This window comes from Eubalaena glacialis, chromosome 9 (genome assembly GCF_028564815.1).
Source record: "Eubalaena glacialis isolate mEubGla1 chromosome 9, mEubGla1.1.hap2.+ XY, whole genome shotgun sequence".
In the NCBI taxonomy this organism is placed as follows: Eukaryota; Metazoa; Chordata; class Mammalia; order Artiodactyla; family Balaenidae; genus Eubalaena; species Eubalaena glacialis.
The window spans coordinates 2,560,043-2,587,272 of record NC_083724.1 but is presented as its reverse complement, the minus strand read 5'-3'; the positions used below and the strand labels follow the sequence as shown (position 1 = coordinate 2,587,272).

The following is a 27,230-nucleotide window of genomic DNA, read 5'->3' as shown; positions in this document are numbered from 1 at the left end:
CAAAAGGGAATCCTGCGTCTGAAACTCCCTGCGATGCACAGGGGGCCCGAGGGGGGCATCCGTCCCCACGTCCCGAGCACTGGCCGGGGCGGCGCGGCTGCCACCGGTCCTCACTGGCTTCACCAAGGTCACAACGCTCCACAGGCTGACTGACTGCATCAGAAAACCCAGAGTTTACCCAGAACTTTGGAAGGAACGAGATTTCCAGCACTGGGCCGGGAGTGCCTCTAAATCTTCACTGAAAACAATCACACTCCGCTGACTTCAACAGGACTGTGTTATAAAATGACAGAGACGTTGTCACACGTCTTGACCGCGTAAAGGAAGAAGTTGGAAGGCGTCCCTTCTCTAGAAGAAGGATGTGATTCTCTAATAAAAGGGACGCTAGTTAACTAGAAACCACGTGAAGTTTCTCTGCAGCAAGGAGCTGGGCACACTGGCCAGCAGAGAGAGTCAGGACAGCCTCACGCAAACGTGACCATCCAAAGCAAGTCAGTCAATTACTTTATTACACTGTAGTGCTTTCTCAAAATAAATATAATAATATCATATCAAACATACAGTGAGAAATAAAGCACACGTGTGAACGGCACGGTAACAGGAAAGTTCACTCAGGACTGTTTAATACTCGGCACTGGAGAAACCGCACAGCTTCGTTACCTATTTACAGACAGAGCTGCTGGCTACCGATATATACAAACCCAACCGGGAGAGGGCAAGGCCCTGCCGTTTCTGCACCACGTTCCCTCCATCCTCATGGACACGGTCCCCTCACCTTTTCATCTACAACGACCAGTATACTTGTCTTAACGGTTTCTCTCCACTGATCTTTAGTTTTTTTTCTGCAGTTTGAGATAGATTCAAGTAACACTCCCAAGAAAATATGTGCAAAACTAACACATGTGACTCCAGAATCTTCCGGCAGTCGGGTCAGCTGGTCAGTCGCACAGGTGTCGGCAGACTTCCGGTGCCGTGTGGAGGCCGGGCGGGAACGTCTGGTCCGGAGAAGCACTAGTGACTGTCAGGACCACCGTGGAGAGAACCCAGAGCATTCCGCTAACTTGGAGTTCCGAGACAGCTGCAAATAACCCCTTTAATTGTCTTTAAGTAGGCGACACAACAACACGCTCAATCTAAACCGAGAACCGCACGCTTACTGCTCTTCCAGAAGCAAGAATCAGGACGGGTGAGTGATGACGTGATAAAAACACTAAAAGAACTGTCAGCGTAAGAGAAACATGCTCAGCGCGAAAAAGATTCTCCTTTACCAAACTCTGTCTTTATTAAAGTGAACAAATCATTAGCGCACTATCCCAAACGTAATGAACGAGGGCTGTAATTGGCTCAGCTTCCTATTTTCAACTAGGCAAGCACCAGCAAGAGTACCATTCACCATCCTCATGATTGCATGTCGGCGAGAACCCCTCCGTACTTGTAAACGTTATTTTAGCAGAAGACAGACTTTGCAGATTTCAGTGCTTTTAGTGAACTGGTATTTTCAGTAAACTTTTTCTGAGCAGCAAGGAACAAGAATTTTTTTCAGAAATCTTAGAATTGGATATAAACGTTGGCAGTAGACACCATCAATAAATATACAATTTCTCAAATGAAAACGATTTCCCCAACACGAGCTCCTTTCCTACAGACATTCAAAAACCCTGACCCAAGATCGAGTCTCAGTCCTATAATCTCGCGAGATTACAGCTGGCCAACAAGAGGGGTGTCAGGTCATGTGCAAAAGGGGGTGAGGTGAGAGGCAAGAAAGCAAAGGAAATCACTTTTAATTTATACCGAAGGAGAACTTCAAGTAAAAGGAATCCGCTGCCTGGAGCTCCTGGGCACGCACCCCTCGTCTGGGAGCCTCCGCGCAGCGGTGACCACGGCGGCCGCGAGCCGCTGGGAACGGGGCTGAGTCCTCACTCCGGCTCCCCCTGCCGTCCTGTGTGCTGGGACCTAAGGGAGGGTTTTCTCGTGTTGTCTAGAAGCCTCTTTGAAAAAGGTCTGTGACTTTGCACACTTCGTACCCAAAAGGAGGAAAATAATAAATATCGAGCCGGCCGGCGCGTCCTCAGGCTCCTGCCGCACCGGGGTCATTTCCGAGTCTGCGTCTTCTTTGGCACCGAGGGCCGCTTGGGCTGCCACAAGTGGTTATGAATGGTGAGCGCGTCCACACTGACGGACATGGTTTTGGCCGGGATCAGGTTGAACTGTTTTCGGTCTGAGCTGTATTTATACAGTTTGTCGATCATCTTCTTGGTGATGCTCTTTGGCCCCGTGCCAGTCAGTTTGTAGATTTCTTCAGTGTCGGGATAGTAGCAATAAAGTGCCCTGAACTGGCAGCCGGCGTCACGAAACAGTATGATGTAGTGATTCGCGTCACACTTCTCCAGCTCCTGTGTGGAGGGAGTGAAGGAGAAGAGACAGGGAACGTGAGTCCCTCCCGCAGTCACACCGCAGCATCCACCGTCCTGACCAGGAGGCCCGCGGCCAGCTAACCGCCCACCCCGGGGCAAGCTTTCTAGGACACAAAGCTATGGGTTATCCGTTCAGTGGAGCACCATCTACCATTGAGGTTTTACTTCAGTCCAGGTATCCAAGGAAAAAAAACCTTTTAACATGAAGTGAAAAATCACATGAAAAGACGCTCAACATCATTAGCCATCAGGGAAATGCCAATCAAAACCACAATGGGGGACTTTCCTGGTGGCGCAGAGGTTAAGAATCTGCCTGCCAATGTAGGGGACACGGGTTTCAGCCCTGGTCTGGGAAGATCCCACATGCCTTGGAGCAACTAAGCCCGTGCGCCACAACTACTGAGCCCGCATGCCACAACTGCTGAAGCCCGTGCACCCAGAGCCCGTGCTCCGCAACAAGAGAAACCACCACAGAGAGAAGCCTGCGCACCACAACGAAGAGTAGCCCCCGCTCGCCACAACTAGAGAAAGCCCGCGTGCAGCAATGAAGACCCAATGCGGCCAAAAATAAGTAAATAAAATAAATAAACTAAAAAAAAAAAAAAGACAAAGTTCCATTAAAAAAAAAAACAAACCACAATGGGGCTTACTTCCCTGGTGGGGCGCAGTGGCTAAGACTCTGCACTCCCAATGCAAGGGGCCTGGGTTCGATCCCTGGTCAGGGAGGGAACTAGATCCCACATGCATGCCGCACCTAAGAGTCCACATGCCACAACTAAGACCCAGCACTACCAAACACACAAATGTTAAAAAAAAAAAAAGAAGCCACAAGGGGGTAGCACCTCATGCCCACTAAGCTAGAGTCAGACAGACAATAACAAGCGCAGGTGCTGGTGCGAAGAAGCAAGCGCTCATTTTCCGCTGGTGGAGGGGAGGTGACACAGCCTCTGTGTTGGCCAGTCAGTCGGCCAGTGGTTCAGAATGTCACACAGAGTTACCACGCGACCCAGCCATTCCTCTCTCAGTCAGATACTCCAGAGAAGTTAAAACACGCATCCGCATAAAACCTGCGCACAAACTTTTACAGCCGCATTATTCATAACAGTCAAAAGTAGAAACAATCCAAACGTCCATCAACAGATGAAAGGATAAACAAAATGGTCTAGACGTGCAACGGGAAGCTGTTCAGTTGTAAAAAGGAACGAGGCGCCACACCCGCTGCGACTCGGAGGAGCCTCGGCAACCTCGCGGAGCAAGAAGCCGCCCCGGGTGTGAGTCCCTTCACGGGACGCGTCCACAAGAGGCGAACACACAGAGGGGACCGCAGACCTGCGGGGCCAGGGGCTGGGGGACGAGCACGGTGAGCGGCCTCGCTACAGGAGCCTTCCGCGGGGGGCAGGTGCTGGGATGAACGGGTGATGGCCGCACCCCCTGGGAACAGACTGAGCAGCCCTGAGCTAGCACTGAAGGGGGATCGCACGCGGCGTGGGGGATCTCTCGATAACGCTGCCACAAAAGAACCCGAAGCAGGCACGGCCGTCAGTACCTGTTACAGTGTCTGCCGTACCGTGTTCTCAACTTTAAGAAATCACTGATACGAAAACATTTTAAAACAGATTCTCCTCGTGCTTGAAAATGTCTAGCTTCGTCTTCTACCCCTGCAGCTCTCTGAGCGTGGGCCAGGGTTCCTGACACCCTCTCCGGGTCTCTGCTTACTACGGAGACCCCTCCCACGGTATCCCGAGACGTTATCTGCCTCTTCATCCGCCCCTCAGGGTACACCGCCATTGTCCAGTGGCCACGGGACACGTGGTCTGTAACAGATGGACTCGGAAGCGGGTCACACCCAGCTGTCTTCTACGTAGCCAGGAGCTAAAAAGATTCGTATGATGTAAAACAACGCCACTCTTCTCACTCTGTTTTTGTTTTAGAAAACTATAATTTTTCACAAATGGATACTATTCTTTTCAGAATCTAACAGACTTGTTGTTTTTTAAAATAAATTAATAAACCAATATATTTATAAACTTAAGAAGAAAAAGCAAAATTTAAAGCTGCAAGTATAATACTGATTTCAACGACATAAAAACTGTTTAAACGTGAACAGAACTAGGGACGCAAAGACACATCCAGGCCCCCGGGCCCCGCCCTCCGCAGGCTGATCACGACCCCGCCTCCACCCTCACGCCGCTCACGCCTGTCCCGGCCGGCAGCCGACGTGGCGCTCAGGAGGCCGTGGCTCACGGCCGTCCTCTGCCCACAGCGGCATTCACCCTCTCACCCAAGGCAAAGCCGGGTCCCTTCGGCCCACAGAGGCCCGACTGGAGCTGCCCCGTGACCTCTGACCCCCAGCTCCCCGGCTCCAGCCCCAACCTGGGGATCAGTCCCACCTGGAGCCCGTGCGCCTCCCCAGATCTGCGGGGCACCCTCCCCGCTCCAGACCGCTGCTCAAATGACACCTTCGAGTAAGACCCACTGACCGACCAGCCTACTGACCACTGCAGCCACCCTCGGGCCCGCATCCTGCTCCCCTTTCCCTCTTTCCAGACCGCGGCCAGAATCAGCACCACCCACTTCTGTAAACAGGTTTTTGGGGACCGAGCCGCCCTCTGGTCAGTCCGTGGCTGTCCTCACGCTGTGACAGCACAGCCGAGCAGACCCGCCGGCCGCCAGTGTTTCTCGTGTGACCGCTCTGTCGCGGGGCTGCCTCGTGCCTGGGACCATCGGCTCCACAGCCAGGCCTTTGCGTCTGCTCCTGGACCAGCCCAGAGGCTGGAGCAGCCCGGTGACACGTGAGTGGAGAGGAGCCCCGCGCCCCGCACGGTGCCCCTAGCCGGAGCGTCAGTCAGGTCACGGCATGCAGTCCTGACCTGGACCCTCCTTCCACATCTTCTACCTGCTGAGGCCACCAACACTCACCATTAGTGACCGAGGGCTGCTGCCCCCGGGGAGCAAACAAGTCAACCCAACGGGACAGAAACGACCAGCATTTTGCCCCGAACTCCCACTTCTCCAGTGGCCCCAGCTCAGAGCTGGGGTCCCTCCTGTCTCCATCCGACACCACCTCCGACCCCCGCAGACACCCTACCCTCAACACCAAACTAACTCAAGAAATCTCACCCACTTCCCGTGCCCCACCCCGGAGGGCCTGCCCTGGACCCCCAGCCCTGACCCGAGTGCAGCCCCCTCCGTGTCTCGCTGGTCTGAATCCCGCTCTTCCGCGGAGCCGTCCCAACCGCGAGGGCCTGGGACACGAGTGTCCTGCATGTCCTCACACACGAGTCACACACATGCAGGACAGCAGCCTCATGTGTCAACAATCAGGATGCTCTCCTCTAGAAAGAACCCTCATTTACAAACACCCTTATCCTACATAAAAAACTGGGGGTGAAATTTGATACTTGCCTCTAATATTGAATTCTTGTGAGGTTCATTCACCTTTCCGGCCAGACAGCAATGGGATATAGCATTGTGAATAATTGGTTTGTTTGATTTGCTGCTAGGCTCCTTAAACAGCTTGGGACCTATGAAAAGCAGGCCAAGATTTGCAAAATTAATATTTACAGCATATACACACACACACACACACACACACACACAAAAGGAAGGCAACAATTTTGTAGAAGCAAGCAGCAGGTAGGCTGAATTAGGGATGTTCTTAATTTTTTGAAAATGGGAAGTAATAGCCACTTCAAATCTATGACAGAACTCTAAGTTACAGATTTTAAATAAACTAAGGAAAAGACTAAAATAAGTAATAATTTATTCCCTTTCTAATTTTGGTTTCTTTGATTTAAAAAAAAAAAAAAAAAGAAACCAAGAAACAGTAATTTTTAAAAGCCTAAGGTTCCAAAGTACCCAGGGCGCCATAGTGAGCCATGAGCTGTGCAGACATAAGGGCACGTCACCCACTGCGCCCGGGCCCCGCCCCCCACCAGGACACGGCCGTGTGCCCGTGCCCCACAGAGACTGAGGCCGTCACCTGTGTACTCGGCCACCGAGGCAAGGGAGGACGCGGCGGACGCCGTCTCCCAGTCTCTGTCGGTGCTCCTGCTGGGGTTGCGGCTCAGGATGGGCAAGGCTTCCAGGGACTCGACTCTGCTGGGGAAGAGGGACGGGGGCGGGGCTGGGAGGGCGGCGGGCATGCCTCCTCTCGCCCGCAACTGGCACCGGCTGGCGGGATCCCACCCTGAAACGGGCCAGGCTGCACCATCGGCACATGAAGGGCCATCGGCCGCGGCAGGAGGCTGGCAGCAACAGTGGGGAGCGCAGCCGGTCCGCTCCCCGGAGAACACGATGACAGACCCGGGGCAAGACACAAAGACCCCACCCGCCTCGGGCACCAGAGTGACCTCATCAGGGAAGGTTCGCCCTCACGCTCAGCCCTGATGGCGTGGGAACCTGAGGACCCGGTTTGGGCCATCTGCGCCACTGCCAGACAAGGGACGGGACCCCGGGAAGGAAGGACGGGCAGAGCGGGCCGAGTCCAAAACCCCGGCAGGTCTCAAACGACTCTCCAACCCCTGGCAGGCCTGAGCCGTGTCCCTGCAGGGCCGTCTCCACTGAGCGGGACACAGACGCTCACGCAAGAGAGGCCCGTGCAGGCGAAGTCTGAATCCAGTGCTGGTAACCGACCGCCTGGACAAAATTCCAACCAGAATCCAGAATCCCTGGGAGGTGTCCTCCACAAAGCCCCGGCGACAAGAAGCCACCGGACGTGTGGAGAGGCAGGACAACACTCATGATAAAGGACAGGCGGGGACCCTGCCTACCAGGAGGCCAGCCCCACCCGTGAAGGTGGCTGCTGAGGCCCGTGGGCAGACGTTCAGTGCCATCGACAGGGTCCCCAGGCCTCCGCCCAAATTACTCCTTAATCACAAAGGGAAATCCTCCAGCACCCGTGGGAAAACAGCACCTTAACCCAAGTCAAAGTGACACACACAACTGGCTGCACTGAGAAAGACACAGCCTCCTCTCTGGGGTGTTCCCGCCAAAAACGCACAGCCTGGACCTAATCCTGGGAAACCCACTGGGGGGCGGGCAACAAAATAACTGGCCCGTACTCAGCAGAAGCGTCAAGGCCCAGGAGGACAAAGGAGGGTGAGGGCCTGTTCCGGACAGAAGGGACACAGTGCCTCAGGGCGACCGTGGTCCCGCGCAGGCCTGGGCTCTCAAGGACACTCTGACAATCGGCCACGGCGGGCATGGACTGGGGACCTAACGGCAGCGCTGGTTTGATGACTGTGGTGACACAAGACAACGTCCTTGTTCAGAGAACGTACGCTCCAAAGTGTTCAAGGATAAAGGGGATGTCACCAACTTACTCATAAACGATTAAAAACGAAAACGCGTGCAGGGCTGGGAAGACAAGGGGACAGAGGACAAAAACGTCGAAACATTTCACTAATTGGTGAACCTCGGTGAAGGGCAGTTAGCTCCTGTGACATTACTGCCATGGCTCGGGACGTCTGAAATTGCACCAAAATCACAGTGACAGAACCACTGCCCACATGGTGTCCTGCTGCACGGCACCCGGCCCCTTACCGCTGGGAAGGCGTGCCCCCCGAATGCACGCTCTCCGGCTCTGTGGTCGTCGCGGAGGCCAAGGACAGGCTGGAGCCCGACTGGGCCCGGCTCAGGTCATCCGCTGCCAGAGACAAGACAAGACAAGCTTTCATGACACGCGTGTTTGGTCCGCCAGCCATCTGTGCAGCAGGAGAAAGAGCCGGGGGCCTGACGCCAGCGGGACGCGGGCCCCAGGCTGGGACCCTCCCCGCGTCCACGGCTCTCCCCACCCGAGGACCCAGCGCTCAGTCCCAACCTTCCCTTCTGTGCAATGGGAGAGCCCCCCCCTCCAGCCCAGCCGCGCGGCTCCGGGAGAACTGGAGCGAGTCAGGGCCGCGAGGGGGGGGCCCGCGCCGCCTGCTCACGTGGGGGGGTGCTCTTGGGTCCCGAGTCGCTGCTGGGCTCCTCCCGATGCACGGACTTGGGCCGCGGCTTCCGGGGCCTGGACTTGGGCTTCCCTGGGCCCTGCTCCTCCAGGACCTGCTGCTGCTTCCGCCGCAGGTACTCCTGCTTGATGAGCTCCCGCCGCGCCTTCTCCTCCTCCTTGCGGATGCGGTCTTCCTCCGCTTTACGCCTGCGGGAAGGAGCGGCCAGGACGTCCTGGTCACGCCAGCGCCGCGCCGCGCCGCGGGAGGGGACGACAGACACGGCGGCCAGGCCGACCGCGCGCGGTGCCTGCCGGGCCCCCAGGCCACCTACCGTGCCTCGTCTCTCCTGAGCTCGACCTCCACCTCCAGCTGCTGCCTCCGCATGCGGGCCTCCTCGGCTTTGCGCTGCTGCTTCAGAAGGAAGGCTGCCCGCTTCCTGGCGAGCTCGTCGTCCGCCTTCTGTTCGTCCTGCAGGGCAGACGCCACCTACAGCGCGGCCGGGCACGACCCCCGCGGGTCCCCAGCACTGCCGCCCCCGGCCCTCAACGCACCCCAAGAACGTGAAACGTTTCCTACTCCTCGTAACTGATGGGTGAGCGAGCGTCTCTCTACAGACGCTAAAATACAAACGGGAGTCAAACCACGCCCTTAGAGAAGCACTTATTCTGCTGGCACTAAATGCCATTCGCCTTAAGAACTGCGCTTGTATCTCCACAACAGGAGCCAAAACCCAGATGGGTCATTTGTCCGTTTCCAATTTAAGAGCACAAACGTCAGGCAAAGGCCGTGCGTGTCTCCTGAGAAGACGGCCCTCACAGCTCCGTGGTGTGTCAGCCACCTCCTAAGCGCCAGGACAAGAGGAGACGCTATCAAGACAGAAGGGAATCTCACAACTCACTGCTCTCTCCTGAAGGAAACGCAACAAGAAAGGCACTGATAGAAACAAAAACGTCTCCTAAAGTTTCTACACCCGCCCGCACTCTAACAGGGGGATGCACACCTTGGCCCAAAGGCCAAGTGCAGCCCGTGACCTGTTCTGCAGAGCCTGCGAGCTAAGAATGTTTCTTCATTCTTAAACGGTTGGAAAACCATCAAAAGAAAAACATTTCGTGACACACGAGGACGAGTCAGAACTCCCGTTTCAGGGCCCAAGGTCAAGCTCTGCTGGCGCCCAGCCAGGCTCCCGCAAGCAGGTGCTCCCGGCTGCTTAGGGCGAGGTGGGTCCCTGCGGAGACCACGTGGCCCCGAAGCCGCACGCGCCTCTCCACAGCCTCCACAGAAGAGGTTAGGTCCTCTGTGACGCCCTCGCGACTAGGCCAGAGTGACGTGCCCGCCCACCACATGACACAGATGCCACCAGCGCTTTACCTTGAAGAAGAAGCCGACCCCCGGCTTCTGGTCGCCCTCGCTGGCGAGGTCCGCGGAGCTGTGGCGGCCTTCCGTCCCCCCGTCATCGTCGGGGGCCTTCAGGTCGGAGAGGTCCACCTCGATGAGGCTAGCCTTGCTCCTCGGGGGCCCATCCAGGGGCGCGCCCCCGTTTCCTGGCCCGCTGAGGGCACCGAGCCCCGCCCCCCTCACGCCGTCTTCCAGAACCTCCCTGAAGCTCATCTGTTCCGAGGTGACGCTGGCATCCCTGGAGCAGGGCAAGACAAATGTCCGCTGGTTGCTCTCATCGTGGAGCCTGTAACCGGCGAAGCAGCGCTCCTCGTGGGGGTCACTCCCAGGGTCGGCGACCCCGTCCCAGCCCGGGTCAGAGGGCGTCCGGGCGGGGATGGGCCGTAAGCGAGGGGCGGCCTCGACACCAGGCGTGAGGGCCTTGCTTCGGGAGGAGCCCTGCGGCCGCTCTTTCGGCACCTTCAGCTCAGCCGGTCTTCCCGAACGGGAGTTCCGACCCGGACCGAGACGGGGGGGCTTGCGGTGGCCGGCCAGTGCGGTCGGAGAGAGCGGCTCGACAAAGTGGACGGCCCCCTTGACCGTTGGGTCCTGGGAGCTGCTCCTGGGGCCCGGCGTGGGCGCCGCGGGGGACGCGAGCAGCAGCTGCTCCTGCTGCTGGGAGATCCTGAGGATGGCCTGCTGCAGCGTGCTGATGGTCTCGTTCAGCTTCTCGATGGACAGGTCGCACTCGCCCACGTCCACGCCCACGTCCACGCCCTCGACGGCCTCCAGGAGCACCGCCGACAGCGCCTTGCTCCGCTCCAGCTCGGGCAGGGCGGCAGGGTCCTTCCGCTGCTGCTGCTGGACCAGAGCCAGGTCCTCTCCGTCCACGTCGGGAGGCGCCAGGAGGTCTCCCCTCCCCTCCTCCTTGCCAAGGAAGTCTCCCACACGGGACACGCCGCCGTCGAAGTTGTCCCCATTGTGCTGGGAATGCTCTCCCGCCGAGGCCCCCGCTCTAAGTGGCCGGGCAGCGGCGGCGGCGGCCCGGCCCCGCCTGACCACGTGCAGGAAGGCCGCCCTGCCCAGCTTCAGGCGCTGCCGCGCCGAGAGCGCCTCCACCTTCTCCTTCTGCGCCTCGATGGCCCGGCGCTTCTCCTCCAGCTGCATGTGCAGTTGCACCAGCTCGGACGCCAGCAGGCTGGCCTGGTCGCCGCCCTGCCAGCTCGGGCCCTGCTCGCCCCTCGGCTTCCACGGGGTCAGCGGGGCCGGGCAGCTCTCCGAGGCGTCGGGCGTGGTCTGCTGGGAGCTGCTCGTGCTCGACTTGGTCTCACAGCTGTTGAGCCTGTGAAGCTTCCTCTCGGCAAAGCTGGTCATCTTCACGCTCCCGCTGGCCACGGAGACGCTGCTGAGCTGGCTGAGACACGGGCTGGAGCGGCCACTGGCGGCGTCCTTGTCCTCGTGCTCCTTCAATTCCAGGTCCGCCTGCAGCTTCGCCGACTCCTCCTCCCCCCCGTACCCGGCCCCCGCCGCGGGGCGCTCCTCACCGGCGAAGTCCTGCTCGGCTCCTTCCAGGTCCGCGACGGCGGAGTCAGAGTCCTGCCTCAGGACGGCCCAGGCCTCCAGGCCAAGGGTGCTGGGGCTCTGCGCACAGCTCGTGGACAGCCTGCCCTCCCCGTCCTCGTCAGCTCTGCCCGCGTGAAGGAAGAAGCCGTCGGCTGGCTGTCCCTGAGATGGCAGACTGAAAGCGCCGCCGGCCGGAGGCCCGCCACAGGCGTCCCCCGCTGCCTGCGGCCCCGCCTCAGCGGGCGCGGGGTCGAAGCCCATGGGAAGCTCTGAACAGGAGATCGGGGTGAAAGTCCTATTCAAGTCTCGACTGACGTGACTGCCGGGCGCCTTCTTCCGCCCAGGAGGCTGGTGGCCCTCGCCGGACCTCCTGGACGTGAAGCCCCTCGGCCGCCCCTCTCCGCACTCGTCCTCCTTGGTGACCGCCTGCTTCTCCTTGGCTGGCCTGAGCACGGCCGGCATCAGTGGCTCCAGGAAGAAACTGTCGGGCTGACTTTCTAAGGTGTCTGCCAGCCTCTGGGGAGACCTGGCACTTGCCATCAGGCCGGGGTCAGCGCCCTGGTGAGCCACATCCGTCCTAACGATGGCCAGGAGCTCCTCATCCTCGTCCTCAATATCGACATTGTTCAGGAGGCTTTTTCCATCGGTCCTGAGGGCTGCGGGCTGGGGCTGGTTCTGCGGGGTCAGATGAATGACACTGGACGCCAAGCTGTCCTTGCTGATGGAGCGGGCCAGGCTGACACTGTCGCCAGAGCCTGGGTCCACGTCGCAGCTCACAGCGTGATGGAGAGCAAAGGGCGCTGGCTGAGACACAGGCCTGCAACATGGGGAAAGAAGCCATTGCACACGCCACGTCCCCACGAGAGGCTACGCAAGCTCGTGAGTGACAAGAACGTGAGTTACGAAGAGAGAATCCAAATCTTACACACGGGAGACTTAAAGAAACCCTCTCCCGGGCAAAAGAAAACCAGAGAGCCTTTCAGTTCAGCAATTCTCAGACACCCTGGCCCAGCTCCCCTTAAAGATGCTGAGGATCCCAAAGAGTTTTTATTTATTCATCAATATTTATCACTTTAGAAATTCAAGCTGAGATGTTTTTAAAATGATTAAAACTTCCAGTGAGAAATCTATCACAGGAGCAGTGGCCATATTTTCTCAAACAGACAAGTGCAGAGTGTCAAGAGTGGTATCATTCACATTTTTGCAGACCTGACATCTGGTTGGATTCTTGCGTCTGATCTGATTCAACCTGCTGTGATCCCACACTTCGCGAGGCCCTCAGAATGGGAAAAGCAGTGACATCCCAGCGTTGTTACGGATATAATTCTGCCTCCAAGGGACTCCGTGGGCCCCAGGGGTCCCTGCACCACATCTGGGGCACTGCTCTGAGACTAACGAACACTTCAAGGAGAAATGTATTTGACGCGCGGACACGTCACCTGTTTTTTTTTTCTGTCCATGCTACTGATGCTCCTCGGGGCTGACCGTCGACTCGGGTTAAGGAATTAGATCGGTGTCGCTGGTCTGCAGTTTGGAGAAAACAGTTTATGTTCAGCATTAAGTAACTGATTTTATGTCATTTGAAATTCTTTCACTATAATAACCATGTCTCAAGGAAACGCACCATAACTCAGTACACCAAAACTGCTAAGGAAAGCAAATAATCACAATACAATTTTTAACAGTTTCGATAATAGGCAGTGTGTAATTCAACAGTGATCACGGTCATGAAAATAATCAGTGTTAATTACACATCGATATCAATTAAATGATGTCAACGCCCACTGAGATAATGAGTGGATGTCAATGTAGAAGCCCTTGCCGCAAGACAACAGTAATTTTCTGTGTGCTCCATGTGATTCATTACGTCTCAGTAATATTTTCACTGTAAAGACTATAAATTCTAAGGTACATCAATAAAAACCAAAACAAATTCTGCCACAGTCTTCTCAACTAACATTACTACATCATGATGAGTCCATTTATTTTGAGAGCCACGATATTAATGAACTCCAGTGAGAGGGACGAGAAACCGCAGGCCAAGGGGAGACGGCGCTTCTTACCAGGGGGGTCCTCTCCCTGCACTGTCTTTTGCTGTTTCTGTCTCAGTGGCAACAACGGATGCGATGGGCTAAAGGCAGAGGGCCCTTTCCCCCTAAACAGAGAAAGGATGGGAGAGAAAAATCACTACCTCACCAATCTTCAAGTTCAGAAACAAATGTGTGAGAAGCTACGGAGACCATCATGAATTCACACCAACCTGTAAGAAGTTCACAGATTCCTTGGGAAAATTAATTATTATAAAAATGAACCAAAAATGTGCCAAGAACTTCAAACTTGGGATAAACATCCAAACTGCAGCTAGGGGACATACTGACCTCTGGTTATGGCCTGTAATACAACAGGTTTCAACTTTTCACAGTAAATTCAAGTTCTCATTCAGGCTACCCTGCTCGCCTCCAGGGGAGCAGGGGCCAGAGGGGGCCCTCTCACTACCTACTCCGCACAGGCTTGCCATCACCCCTGAGAAAAGGTAATTCCCACGGGAACTGTAAACCAGGAGGAAAAGGGAGGCAGGATGGCGGCTCTGTCCCGAGAGCAGACAGACTTACAGGAGCTCAGGCTCTTCGAGGTGCAGGTGGTGCAGCTGGGTGGGGGGCTGCGAATCGGCTGGGCTCGCCGCCGCGGGGCTGCCCAGGAAGCTGCGCTTGGTGGCGTTGGAGATGGGAACAGGAGGCCGAGTGCTTCTGGGGTGCGATACTGATTTAGCTGCAGAAACAATTTTATAGAAATATATTATTTACAGTTACAACATTAGCAAGAAGACTCTAAAAAAATAATCCGTTTTTATAAGCACTAAAAACCCAACTTTTACCTGAAACCAGAACTTCTCCAAAAAAATAAAATGGTTTCAAGGTCAACAAGCGTATTCTGCAATGAGTACGATAAATATTATACCAACATGAGTACCAAGATCAAAAGAGCCGACACAGTGGAAGAGCGAGCACTGGGGCTGCAGGCGGCGTCCGGGCAACGAACAAGCGGCCTCGGCGCCGGGGCCCTGCGGGTGGAGCCGCCACGCCGCCTTGCCGGCCAAACCCTCAAGGAGGCGGCTGCTCAGCCCCAGAAAGACCCGGTCGTCTGAGCCCAGCCTGTGACCGACCACCTCAGTGGCCACTTCGGCTCAGGCCCCCGTGGGGTCAGGGGAGGAGATCAGGCCCAGCCCAAAGCTCCAGTCTGAACAGGAACCCCATCTCTGAGGCTGCTCCCCAGAACGCTGGCCCAAGACAGTGCCAGGGACAGTCCCGGCAGCAGGAGCCGGACTCCGGAGCCGGACCGCGCACTGCCCGGGGGAGCCGCCGAGGTCCTCAGGGGCAGGGGCGCACGCCTTGGCCACCGCCCCGAGCCCTGGCCCTGTCTGGGCGTCTGCTCTGCCGGCACGGCGGGGGTGTATCTGTGTGTCACTTCTGGTTTAATCCCTGATGAGGCTGAGCATCTTTTCATAACGTTACTAGGCCCCCGGAGTCCTGCTTTCACGAAGCACCTGTTCAAGTCTTTTGCTCTTTTTTTTATTGGTTTGTCTTTTTCTTCTGTGGATACGTTCTGGACACTGTATCTGCTGTAGGTATACGACAAGGATCTTCTACCCCTGGTAGCTACTTGTTTTCCTTTTTTTTTTTTTTTTACTCTTTTCATCATCTTTTAATGAAAAAAAGGTCTACATTTTAATGTGGCCAATTATCAATCTTTTCCTCTGTGGCTAAAATTTTTATATTCTTTGTAAGAAATCACAAGGACATGAAAACATTCTCCTATATCATCTTCTTAAAGTTTTGTAGATTCTCAAGGCTGGCAGATCATTTTACTCTGCGGTAAAACAGATTTTTTTCTGCCTTGTTTCAGGGGCAAAAAAGTCAGAGCTGTGGAGGGTGAGGATTGGCATCACAGACTAGAGCACTTCCTGCCAGAAGTTCGTCAGAATCACCTGGAACCTTCTCTCCAACGTCTCCTGCTCGCCCTTGGATTCTGACGCCGCGGGGCCAGGACGGACCCCCAGCTCACCGTCTGGAGGAGCTCTGTGCGCGACCACCACGGCGCACCAGACAGGGGCCCAGACTGTGACAGCGCTCTGTCCTCCCAAAAGAAACCACTTCCACACCACTGTCGTACAAAAACCAGGAACCAGTTCAGTACACCTTTTGAGTGCTGTGCCACGACTCCCTTAGAGGAAACAGCTGTCACTTACGGAAAGTTTGTCACTCACCATCTTTCAGTTCCTGAACATCCCTGGGCTGAACAAAGTCTGGTTTGACATTCTCAAACCACCAGAAGAGCTCGGCAATAAAAACCATAACGTTTGGCTAAAAGGAAAACAAGAAATCAAGGACACAGTGAGGAGCTTATTCACACAGCGTTTTAAAAATGTGTTTTTAATAATTCATTATTACCTTCAACACTAAGGGAGCATACAGCATATCTTCTAGAGTGAGATAAAAGCACTTGTTAAGATATTCATTTGAGAATTCTCTCAGAAGCCGAATATTATACAGACTGTCCGCCATCGACGTTACCTCTTTCAAGCATATATCTAATAGATAAAAAGAAAACTACAATTTATTAGAAAGATATTCTGCTTCATAAGTGCGTGTGTGCACAGATATTTATGTGTGTGTGTGTGTACATATACATGCAATTTTCAACTGAAGAACAATTTAAATAAAGGTAGAGGTGATATTTTAATGTTTAATAACATTAACAGATTTAAACATCACAACAAGTATTATAAATAATGTTATAGAAAGAAAACACTCAAGAAAAAGACAGGAGAAATCTCCAGGACCTGAATTTAATTGTTAACATCTAAAAAGTATACAATCATTACCTGAACTTTTAAGACTGGGCCTCCAATAGGAATAGTAACAATCACCTTCCAGTTTATAAAGGACCTGGCGGCATAAGGCCACTTAACGTTTAACCAAGTTCCTTTCCCCCGTCCTTCGAGCGAGGTTATCTCCGTGGTTGCAGGAGGGGAGCATACAACAGGAAACGTCAGGCTTATCCGCAGAGAAGCACAGGAACTGCTAATCACACAACTCAGGCGCTGTGCAGAGCCCAAGTCCTCCTCTGCTGCCTGTCTGCACCTGCAGCAGGACAACTGTCCATTTTACGCTGCTCTGCAGGATGCCAGCCCCTCACCCAGAAAATTCCAGCGCAGACACCCACACTGGGTACTGAGCAGGCTCCATGGGGGGAGGTGGGCCCGCCCTCAGACAGGAACCTCTAGAACACCTAGATACCACTCAAGACTGAATTGGAGGTAGCTATACTGATGACTTAACTTTGCCTCTAAATAAATAAACAGGACTGAGAAACATAACTTATTTTAAAATAACTTTACTCCTAAGAAGAAATCATTTTTAATGATTTAGAAATCTCATGCACACATGGGATTCACAGCATCCGGGATCTACATATGAATTCTGTCCTATGCGGCGATGCCCTAGCACTACGAATTCTCAAGAGAAAACTTCTATAAGCTGAGTAACTGTGCACATTTATATTGCTAAGAAATGTTTCTTTTTTACAATTCAGATTATGAAATATTACAATTGTAAAGAACAGACTCCCACGTACTCTCTACCCAGATGGCACGAATATTAACATCCTACCTTCTCTGATCCAGATCTTATTTTCTTTCAGTAACAAAGCATCACAGTGCTGAAGCCCACCTCCCCACAAGGCAACCACCCTCCTCAAGCCCCGTGACCTGTCTCGTGCGGGTGTCTTTACCACATATGGTCTCTGCCCATAAATCATATAAACAGTGCACTGCTGACCTGGCTGTCTTCAATTTACATTCATGACAACAAACTGCCTATCATCTTGCAGCCTGTTATTTTCCCCAAACTCGGAATTATGTTTCCAAATAGCTCTACACTGCCGTGGGCAGATTCCAGTCACTCATTTTAACAGCTATTTAGGATTCCACAATTTTCACTATTACGTAAAATGCCAGAAAAACCAAACTTGCATGCTCTCTGCACCGGCACCCTCCCAGAAGGGGCCGCAAGCTGCGCTGTCCACACCTGACCATCGCCTGGCCACGTCCCACCCCGCCCGTACCATCGGGCCTCTCACCTGTGCCACCCCGCTGGGCCTGCTCTGCCTTCCTGCAATGGTGCACCCGCCAATGCTGTGGGCTCGCCCCGACCTCCTCTTCTGTGAAAAAGCTGTTCTTGTTTTGCTTCTGGGTTGTTCATCTTTTTCCTACTGATTTGTAGGAATTCTTTTTGTATTATGGTTACAAAACAATTGTGTGACAATCCTTTGTCAATTTATATTAGTTGCAAATACTTTTTCATGGGTACAGCTTTTATCCCTTAATTTTGTCTATGATGTTCCTCTGTCACCTCAGTGAATTTTAATATGGTTAAATACAGGAATCTTTTCTATTACTTGGCTACTTTGTAATTTAAATAATCCATCCCAACACCAATGTCATAAAAATATTTTCCTTTATTTTCTTTTCAAAGTTTTTAAATTCTGCTTTTCCGGTTTATGTCTTTCCTCCAAGGAAGAGTGTTTGGCTCATGTGGGGTGCAGTCTCACTGCATGTCCCCCCCACAGATGGCGCTTTGCCCCACTTTCTGCGCTGGCCAGTCCCCCTTGCCCTACAAGCTGTGGGCCACCCCAGGCACTGGGGTCCCACAGAGAGTCACCGTTCGGACCTCTCTGCATGGCTCCCCTGCATTTAGCGGATGTCAAGTTAAACAAAACGTGGTCTTTGCAGAGCAAGTACCCCATGCTCCTCTTCTTCAAAATCACAACTTGTCTGAAATCTGGGACAAAGCAAGAGAACAATGAACGTCATGGATCATAATCCGTTGAGTAAAGTAAGAATCCATGAGGCCATCTTGATACAAATCACCGCGCGGATAAATAACGAGAGAGGAGAGGAGAGCAGCCCCCTGCACAGGAGTGCTGACCCACCAGAGAGCAAGAAGCAGAGCTACAAACTCCCGACAGATGACAATGCTGGGGTGAAAGCGCGACGAGAGGCCAAAGCCACTCCCCAATCACTAGTCGGTCATAAAGCAAAGAGCAGTGACCTCAGAGTGGAGGAAGCCAGCGCACGCCACCTGAACCCAGGGACCATCCCCGCGGCATCATTCCTGCTGGAAACCCAGGCCCTGAAGGCCACCAGGAGGGAACGCCGGGCAAAGCCAGACAAGGGACAGTCAACCAACTAAGCGACCTGCATGCCTGGAAAACGTCAAGGGCAAGAAGGGCTGAGAAAGGCTGGGACTCAGCTCCAAGTACAGGGAGGCAGAGATGTGACCCTCAACAGGGTGGCGATGCTGGGCCAGAGCCTGGATTGCACAGAAGAAAACAACATCAGGGACTTCCCTGGTGGCGCAGTGGTTAGGACTCCACGCTCCCAATGCAGGGGCCCAGGTTCAATCCCTGGTCAGGGAGCTAGATCCCACATGCATGCCGCAACTAAGAATTCACAGGCCACAACTAAGGAGCCCGCCTGCCGCAACTAAGAGCCGGCACAACCAAATAAAAATAAATAAATAAATGATGATAAATAAATATAAAAAACAAAAAAGAAAGAAAGACCACACCAAGCCCCACACCAAGTCTTCACACGGACCCAAACGTGTGACATGAGACATGTGAAGGCCACCACCCTGGGACAAGATCCACAGCGTGGACCCCATCAAGCTCACGGGTTCTGCTTCAGTGTTCAGAGACCTGGCCCAGCCCCACGCAGTCTGGAAAACACCTTTAAAGAGCTGTCTGCACACACGATGGTTTTGTTCATCCTGGTCACGGAGGTTTACTAGACGGGCCGGCGAGGTGCTCTCCAGCTCACCGCTGCCCTCACCGCCCAGCATATCAGGCCAGTTCTCAAACAGGCTGGGAGCACCTCACCGGCGCGGCTGCGTCCTGGCTCAATCCAACTGCGAGAGGCCTTGTCTCCGGCTCTGGGGCTCCTACGTTCAGGAGAAAGGCAGTGCCACAGACCGCGCATCCTTCCCCGCTGTCGGTGCACAGAGGGCTCCTTGGGTGCAGACATTTCTCTAAAATCAACGCGCTGCTGCCCAAGGCCAGCGAAGGGCCCGTCAACTGGAAGGATCTGTGGCCGTGACCCCGGGAGAGGTCCTCTGAGCAGTTTTCTAGAAGTTGCTATCCAAGTATCCGTCAGTGACAAAATCAAATTGAAAACATAATTTCCCTGGTAATTCTTTTTTTTTAATGCTTATTTTATCTATTTATTTATTTATTTGGTTGTGCTGGGTCTTAGTTGCAGCAGGCGAGCTCCTTGGTTGCGGCACGTGTGTTCCTTAGTTGCGGCTGATGGGCTCCTTAGTTGCGGCTCGCCAGCTCTTTAGTTGTGGCATGCGAACTCTTGGTTGCACTATGCATGTGGGATCCAGTTCCCTGACCAGGGATCGAACCCGGGCCCCCTGCATTGGCAGCGTGGAGTCTGAACCACTGTGCCACCAGGGAAGTCCCCTCCCTGGTAATTCTTAAGCACCCTGCACAAGGGAACACAGTGTCCACGGAGCAGCCATGAGCCAGGCTGCCAGGAGCGGCCAGAAATGGCAAAGCTCCCCTGCGACCTCGGCCTGGAGTACGCCGCCCATGGCTCCGAGTTCCTGGCAGGGACATGAGGTCAAACACTCTGGACTCTCCTCCTCTTCGTTACTACTTTTATGGGTAAAGCAGGGACACCAGCACTCTTTGGGTAGGGCCAGCTGCTACTAGTTTTCACCTGGTAGGTTAAACTTCAGGTTTGAAGGTGTCGGGTGTCTTCATTTGGAAAGGCCCCCTTCGCCCAGCCTGCATTCCCATCTCGGTCAGGGTACACTGACCCGCGATCTTTCACGGAGCCCCCAGGAAGCCTGAGGACATTTTGCAAGTTCTCAGAAATTAGGGGTCAATTTCCTGACTGTAATCGAGGTGAAAATCGCTAAGGAACAGTCCTTGGTGGGAACCTCCACCGACAGGCAGAGGCTGGGGAACGTGACTGGGTCCTGTTTGTGCAGTTATTGGGTACTTCTAGGAATAAACTGTGTAAGTTGAACAGGAAGAAGGAGATAAGTGGATTTCTTTTTTTCAGAGGAAATGCTTTTCTCCTAGGTGCATCCTGAGTTGAGGCACAGACTGCCATGCTGGATTTTGGTTTTTTTGGATTGAAATCACTTGGGGGTTTTTTTTTTACAAGACTGGTGAATTTTGCTTTTTTACAAAATACTTATTCAAGTGTGTGTATATTTTTTTTTATTCTTTTTTTTTAACAGACAATCTTTATTAGGTGTGCACCTCCATCTTAGATCCTGTTGGAGATGCTCTTTTGCTGTTAGGTGGGTTAAAGGGTTAACCCTGCGTGAGTTTGGTAATAAAAGGTTGTTGAAGTTTAAAAAAAAAAAAAAAAGAATGTATTTGTTCTCCAGTTATTCCCAACTAGCTCAGGGAGAAAGAGCACAAATGTGACAAGATGTAACGGCTGGAAAGTCTGGGGACAAGTGTGCACCAATTCCTGCACCTTCTCTGTAAAAGTAAACTCACATCGAAATAAAGTCTCCAGGGCTTCCCTGGTGGCACAGTGGTTAAGAATCCACCTGTCAATGCAAGGGACACGGGTTTGAGCGCTGGTCTGGGAAGATCCCACATGCTGCGGAGCCACTAAGCCCGTGAGCCACAACTACTGAACCCCGCGCGCCTAGAGCCCGTGCTCTGCAACAAGACAAGGCACCGCAATGAGAAGCCCGCGCACCGCAACGAAGAGCAGTCCCCGCTCGCCGCAACTAGAGAAAGCCCGTGCGCAGCAACAAAGACCCAACGCAGCCAAAAATAAATAAAAATAAAGTATCCAAATCATCCATTTTGTCCCTTTGGCCTCCAGTCTTCCACATGAATGCTTACATTCCCTTGTCAATTTCTGTAGCAAGCACTCCCAACAACTGCATGAACAATCAGGAGAAACCACAATTTTTATACTGCTTCTTGGCATCTAAGAACATAGTTTAAGTCCCACCCTACAGCAGAGTTCACGATTTTTCCCACGGTCTCACATCTTTTGGGTGAGTTTATTCCCCAGCACTACAGACAGGTCTTCTGTGGGTCCCAACACTCACCAGGAGCTGGCACCGCGCGCAGGGCAGGTGGACAGAGCCACCCTGCCAGGGCTGGGGCTACGTACGGCACACCCTCCCGTCCCCCTGACTGCAACAGTCCGGGGTCGAGAACCTCTGTGGGGTCAGAGCACGTCAGCGGCAGGCCAAGGGCGTCCGTCACAAACGGGCAGTGGCTTCTAACAGATCTTGGTCTGTGCCTCCTCAGATGACTGCACAGAACACGCTCAGGCATTCAATTCTTGTTTTCTAGGACTTTACACAGGATTTTCAACCCATGTTAAGAAGGAAAGCAAGCCTATGCGCTTCCTCCCATGCTCTGCTCCTGGTGCCGGAATAACCCCGACAAAGACGACCTGCATGCCCGTTCCGAAGCCCTCCCGGGACCCTCGGCTCGGCCACCTCTGCACCCCTCGACTCCGCTCCTTCACCAGGCGGCTTGTCCAGAGCCCAGGTGGGCCGTCCTCTTCAGGACGGAACCTGCAATTCAGCCTGTCTCCTCCATGTGCTGGGCTGATTTCTGACCAGAGGAGAAACACTACTCTCAATTTTTCTTCCTTCAGCTTTTTTGGGTTTATTTCTATGTTCTTTTCAAATGCGCTGAGATCAACCTGGTCCATTAATTCTTAAATTCCTTACTGTCCAGACTACGCACTGAGGCGACGTTTCCCTTCACCTGTCACTCTGAGCCGCGTCGTGTGAGTTCTGGCATGTACGTCATTCATTCATTTAATTCAACAAATACCTGACCAAACGCCAATTTGTCCCAGACGCTATTTCAGACGGTTGCGATGTATCAGTGAACAGACAGATAAAAACGCCTGCCCTTATAGAGCTCCCACTAGAAAATTCCACTATGATTTCAACTTTGATCTATGAACTATTTTGAAGTATCTTCTCTGGTTTCTAAGCATTATCAATTTTAAAGGTTTGGAGAAAAGACGCTGCACGTTTGTTACTGACTTCTTGTTTTACTGTGTTGTGAGGAACTATCAATTCTCTGCAATCTGTCGAGGTTTCTTCCGTGGCCTGAATCAAGCCCATTTTTGTAAAGGCCTCCAGGCTTCCTCATTTTAAAAGAGCACGACCCCTACGAGCTGGTGCACTGGGCCCAGCCTGCGTCCGCGTGTTCAAGTCCCCTCCGGCCTCACTCTGCTCTCACCTGCTTCCTCAGCCTGGTCCCGCAAGTTAAGTCATGAGTCTGGCTCTGGTCCCTCCACCCTGTGGTTCTGTCGTTTTTAAAGCACCGTTTTGACGTTCTGCTATTAGGCGCAATGAGCTTCGACACTCACATCCTGCCGTGGGTTTTCCCTTCTCAGTAGCAGAGGCTCTCTGTCCCTCGTAGCTGTTTTTGTCTCGAGACCCCAGAGGACAGGTTAGAGACAGGCTGGACAAAGCCCGAGCCGGGACTGCCCACCCACACACGCAGCAGGCGGAGGGCCGAGGGGAGGGAGCCCCGCGCGCTCGATCGCCCCGGACGCTGGCATTTTCAACACCCTGCGCTCGCATTCAGGCGCTCTTGCTCAGCCAGGTCTGTCCGCGGCGCCTGCCGGCCTGGCGGCGGGGCCCTTCCCTGTGGGTCGGGCGGCCCTGGCGGCGGCGGGGCCCTTCCCTGCGGGTCTGGCGAGCCCGGCGGCGGCGGGCCCCTTCTCTGCGGGCCTGGCGGGCCCGGCGGCGGTGGGCCCCTTCTCTGCGGGCCTGGCGGGCCCGGCGGCGGCGGCGGGCCCCTTCTCTGCGGGTCTGGCGGGCCTGGTGGGCCTGGCGGCGGCGGGCCCCTTCCCTGCGGGTCTGGCGGGCCCGGCGGCGGCGGGCCCCTTCTCTGCGGGTCTGGCGGGTCTGGCGGGCCTGGCGGCGGCGGGCCCCTTCTCTGCGGGCCTGGCGGGTCCAGCGGCGGCGGGCCCCTTCCCTGCGGGTCTGGCGGGCCCGGCGGCAGCGGGCCCCTTCCCTGCGGGTCTGGCGGGCCTGGCGGCGGCGGGCCCCTTCTCTGCAGGCCTGGCGGGCCCCTTCTCTGCGGGTCTGGCAGGTCTGGCGGGCCCCTTCTCTGCGGGCCTGGCGGGCCCGGCGGGCCTGGCGGCGGCGGGCCCCTTCCCTACGGGCCTGGCGGGCCCGGCGGCGGCGGGCCCCTTCTCTGCGGGTCTGGCGGGCCTGGCGGCAGCCGCGCTCCCACACAGCAACACTTTGCTCTGACTCCCGCCGAACGAGTCCTGGACCGAACAAACTCGCCCGGGACGCAGCCTGGCAGCTCACTTCCTCAGCAACGACCTCCGCCTCCGGCCCGAGACGAGCCTCCTGGGTCTTCCCTGGCCGCGGGGGAGCCTCCCCAGTCCTTCCCAGGGCCCCGGTTACAGGTCTCAGCGGCACACGGCCCAGGCCGCCCGGGGACAGAGGCCTGACGGGCCCGGGGCCACCACGCACCAATTTGGGGGTTTTCAATCACAGATGGAGAACCCCTCCTGGAACCTGAGCCCCCCTTCTTTCAAGGTTAGCCGTGTGCTTTAGAAACTACAAAACCCAGCACTTCCGCATTCGCATCAGAAGCACGACCGACGTCAGCTCAGCGCCGGCAGTGAGTCTGACAGACGCTCTACGTGCGGCCAGCGGTCGGGGCATCCGCGGGCCTCACACCACCCTCCCCCAGAAAGAAGAGGACTCAGCAAAACCTACACCAGGGTTCCTGTCCGCACGGCCCTGGACGGGTGCCCGGCGCCACGCTGCTCACGGCATCACCCACACCTCTCCCCGCGGCCAGGCGTGAGCACCTCAGAGACACACGACACGGTGATACCGCCAACACCAAGCCCACATGGGTCACTCACGGTTTGGCAACAGATGGGTCTGCACTCATTTTCCTAAACCACATTCTAGATGTTTAAATCAACTGGAGTAGGGCTGACGAGCTGTCAACCGTTCTGAGACTGAAGTACAGTCACCAATATTTAACACGTTGCCCAAATATTTCAAAGTCCCATTTCTCCACCAGAGAAAACGCAGGCTAAAGACAAACACATCATCGTCAGATCTGTCCGTCTCTGCGCTGCCCCAGTCGGCACTAAGGACTCAGGGTGACTCTCTGGTGTTTTGATTGTCTGGATCAGAGCATCCTAACAGCCTCCTGAGCCTCAGGTCCGTTCCAGAGGCACGTGCTCCACTCACCGTCCAGCTTCATCTGCTCCGGGCAGTAGTAGTGGACCACGGCCAAGAGAGCAGCCCCGTGGCTGCCGTCCCGCATCAGGTCCTCCAACAACGGGAAGTAGGGTGGCTGCCTCGTTGACAGGTGCTCTCGGCGGTAGCGCACCTGCGGTGGAGAAAAGGGAAAGGGTCACTACGCACGAGGTGCCGTCACTGCCGCCTACGTCACAGGCAGGCCGTCAAATCTAGAGTTAAGAGAAGTCCTGCAGGACAATGTTTAGAACAGCGGCAATCACATGGGAAAGCCCCAAATGTCTGCATTGCCTACTCTGCCTGGAACGTATGTCAAGATCCAGGGAACTGGGCTTCGTGGCCACACTGGGTGACAGCAATTAGCTGCTAATGACACCGGGCCGTCTCACTCTAAAGGGCCGGGCACACCCAGGGGAAGGAAGCAGGACACACGTCTACACTGCCAGAGGCCGCGCACCACCAGCGGATGAGAAACAAGTTAAACGGTGAACACCCTACGCTGGCAAGACCCACGTTACTGTTACTTTTCTCAGGATTAGCAGCATTAACCTTGGCCATTATGAAAAACACAAAGCAGCATTAACATAGAGTTTGCGAAATTCCCAAAACCAGGTTAGACGAAGTGTCGTCTAATCCGTCAACCAGCCCCTCCATAAGTGCACGGAAGCGTCAGGAACCTGAGTGCTATGAAAGATAAGCATTTTTCAAGGTTTCTGTGCTTCTGCCTTTACAGGAAACCACGTGCACGGTGCTCTGAGCCTCCCCGCGCCCCTGGGCACTGCCCCTGTAACTGGGCCTCGCTCACGAGCACAGACACACAGGCCGCCAGGGGACCACGTCCTGTGGCACAGGGGAGCCTGGCATTTCCTGCAGCCGCGCTTCCTCCAGGGGAGAACACAGTGCCAGCTCGAGGGAGAAAACCTGCCACCCGTGCCGCCCGCTACGGATCTCCGCGAGCCGTGCGGGAGAGTCAACCCAAAGAACGCAGTGCGTGCACAGCGCAGGGCAGTCAGCACCGGCATCTGCACGGGACACGCCCCACCTGTGCACGTGCAACGCACGCCACTAACATCGGGCTCAACGTGGACTTTAACTTGTTTCTCGGGCCACCGCGCCCAAGGGCCAGCCTCGGGGCTCCCCGCACGCCACTCACATTGGTCTCAACGTGGACTTTAACTTGTTTCTCGGGCCGCCGCGCCCAGGGGCCAGCCTTGGGGCTCCCGCATGCACAGCCCGAGGCACACGCCGGGCCAGGTCTCCACACACACGGAAAGCACGCGGGCCGAGCACGGCATGCAGGAAAGCAGATGGTTGCGCGGCTGAGGATGGATGGTGTGCGTTTGCATCAGGGAAAGCGCTGAACCCCTGGGTCGGGGGAGCCGGTGCCACCCCTCGAGGGGGCCCTGCTCCAAACCCCCAGCAGCCTGCTCACACTCACCCCGCTACCGATGAGCCAGACATGCGCTCAGGCAGCCATGGTGACCAACTGCTAGGAGGAAACCTACAGGCGCTCTGCTCTCGGCCACATTTTCCAGTTTTTATGCAAGTCTCATCTGAAACCCCACTTCCTGGAGGACACCTGCATTTCTGACTGTGTCCTCACTACACCTCGTAACTGCTTTTAATAGTTCTCTCTCTGGCCTTCAGTTTTCGAGAAGTTAAGAGATACGTAAATATGCATAAAAATGCTTACCCCCTCTTTGTTATTAATATATTTCAAAGAGAAGCAAAATTATCCATCAGCTACAAAGCAGACGATATCACTGCTCACGCGGATCGCACTGACAGTTTATATCCGCGGTATCTCCTTTATGATGGAATTCTAAGGATCATTTAATCCAAATAATTAAACTAAAGGATCAGGCAAATAAAGGAGTCTTCAAAAAGATTTGTTCTCCAAAACTTCATTTTAAAATGCACCACTTGGAGCGCCAGGTACTTTTCCGTGGGAAACAGTGTAACAAACCGGTTCTGCTTCCAGAACAGGTCACCAGGTGGAGCACAGCTAGAGCTGCAGACCAAATCACCATGCACCATAACATCAGGAAGGACAAATCCAAAGGGTAACTTGGCAAATTGGATGATTTGTCATTCCTGCTGGTACCTATTAGAAAGGAGAATACAGCCTGTCATTGACCTTGAAGTTCATCATATAAAGAAGTTAACTATGTGTACAAAGAAGAAACTGTCTGCAAGTCTACCTAAGAAACTGGGCAAAACCACAGTCTGGGTGTTGGCTACAAAATGCACCTTAGGGCTCCAGAGGGCCTTGTTACGGTCTACTGTGCCCAGAACCGGGCCATCATTGCCCCGCAGGAAATGCAACAACACCACCAAGGAGGACATTCAGACAAACAGTCACGAGCCATCTGTAATGGAAGCAAGTGGTTGCGGCGGGATGGCCAACTGGATGGCAGCTGGGCGCACACGCGGAGCTCACTTACAGGCACTAACTTCCAGTACCACTTGGAGGGAGACTGCTCGGGAAGCAAGGGAAGGAAGGCAGGAGAGGAGGTCAGCAGGGCAGGTCCACGTGTGGACAGACGAGACACACACTTGCACACCACGTTCACACGAGAGGCGGGACGTCCTCTGAGAGGTAAGATCTGTCCAGCGCACGGGACCCTCTGCACTAGCAG

The 27,230-nt window shown here is 54.7% G+C and overlaps 1 protein-coding gene and 1 pseudogene across 3 annotated transcripts in view; one reads left to right on the top strand and one right to left on the bottom strand.

Annotated features, from left to right (window-relative positions):
• Positions 1–424: 424 nt before the first annotated feature.
• CAMSAP1 (calmodulin regulated spectrin associated protein 1) overlaps positions 425–27,230 on the bottom strand; it is a 56,921-nt gene continuing 30,115 nt past the window's right edge. The window contains exons 6-18 of one of the 3 annotated variants that reach the window (XM_061199620.1): positions 24,583–24,724; positions 15,733–15,872; positions 15,549–15,645; positions 13,897–14,053; positions 13,348–13,439; positions 12,724–12,808; positions 9,716–12,101; positions 8,679–8,815; positions 8,345–8,553; positions 7,959–8,061; positions 6,397–6,515; positions 5,820–5,938; positions 425–2,393 (exon numbers count right to left, since the gene is read on the bottom strand). In XM_061199620.1, the coding sequence (XP_061055603.1) occupies positions 2,091–2,393; positions 5,820–5,938; positions 6,397–6,515; positions 7,959–8,061; positions 8,345–8,553; positions 8,679–8,815; positions 9,716–12,101; positions 12,724–12,808; positions 13,348–13,439; positions 13,897–14,053; positions 15,549–15,645; positions 15,733–15,872; positions 24,583–24,724 (4,089 nt within the window). In that variant the 3' untranslated portion in view covers positions 425–2,090. The remainder of the gene's footprint in view (positions 2,394–5,819; positions 5,939–6,396; positions 6,516–7,958; positions 8,062–8,344; positions 8,554–8,678; positions 8,816–9,715; positions 12,102–12,723; positions 12,809–13,347; positions 13,440–13,896; positions 14,054–15,548; positions 15,646–15,732; positions 15,873–24,582; positions 24,725–27,230) is intronic. The other 2 variants (XM_061199621.1, XM_061199622.1) reach the window with 2 other exon arrangements.
• Positions 17,316–19,439, top strand: LOC133097586 (uracil-DNA glycosylase-like; annotated as a pseudogene).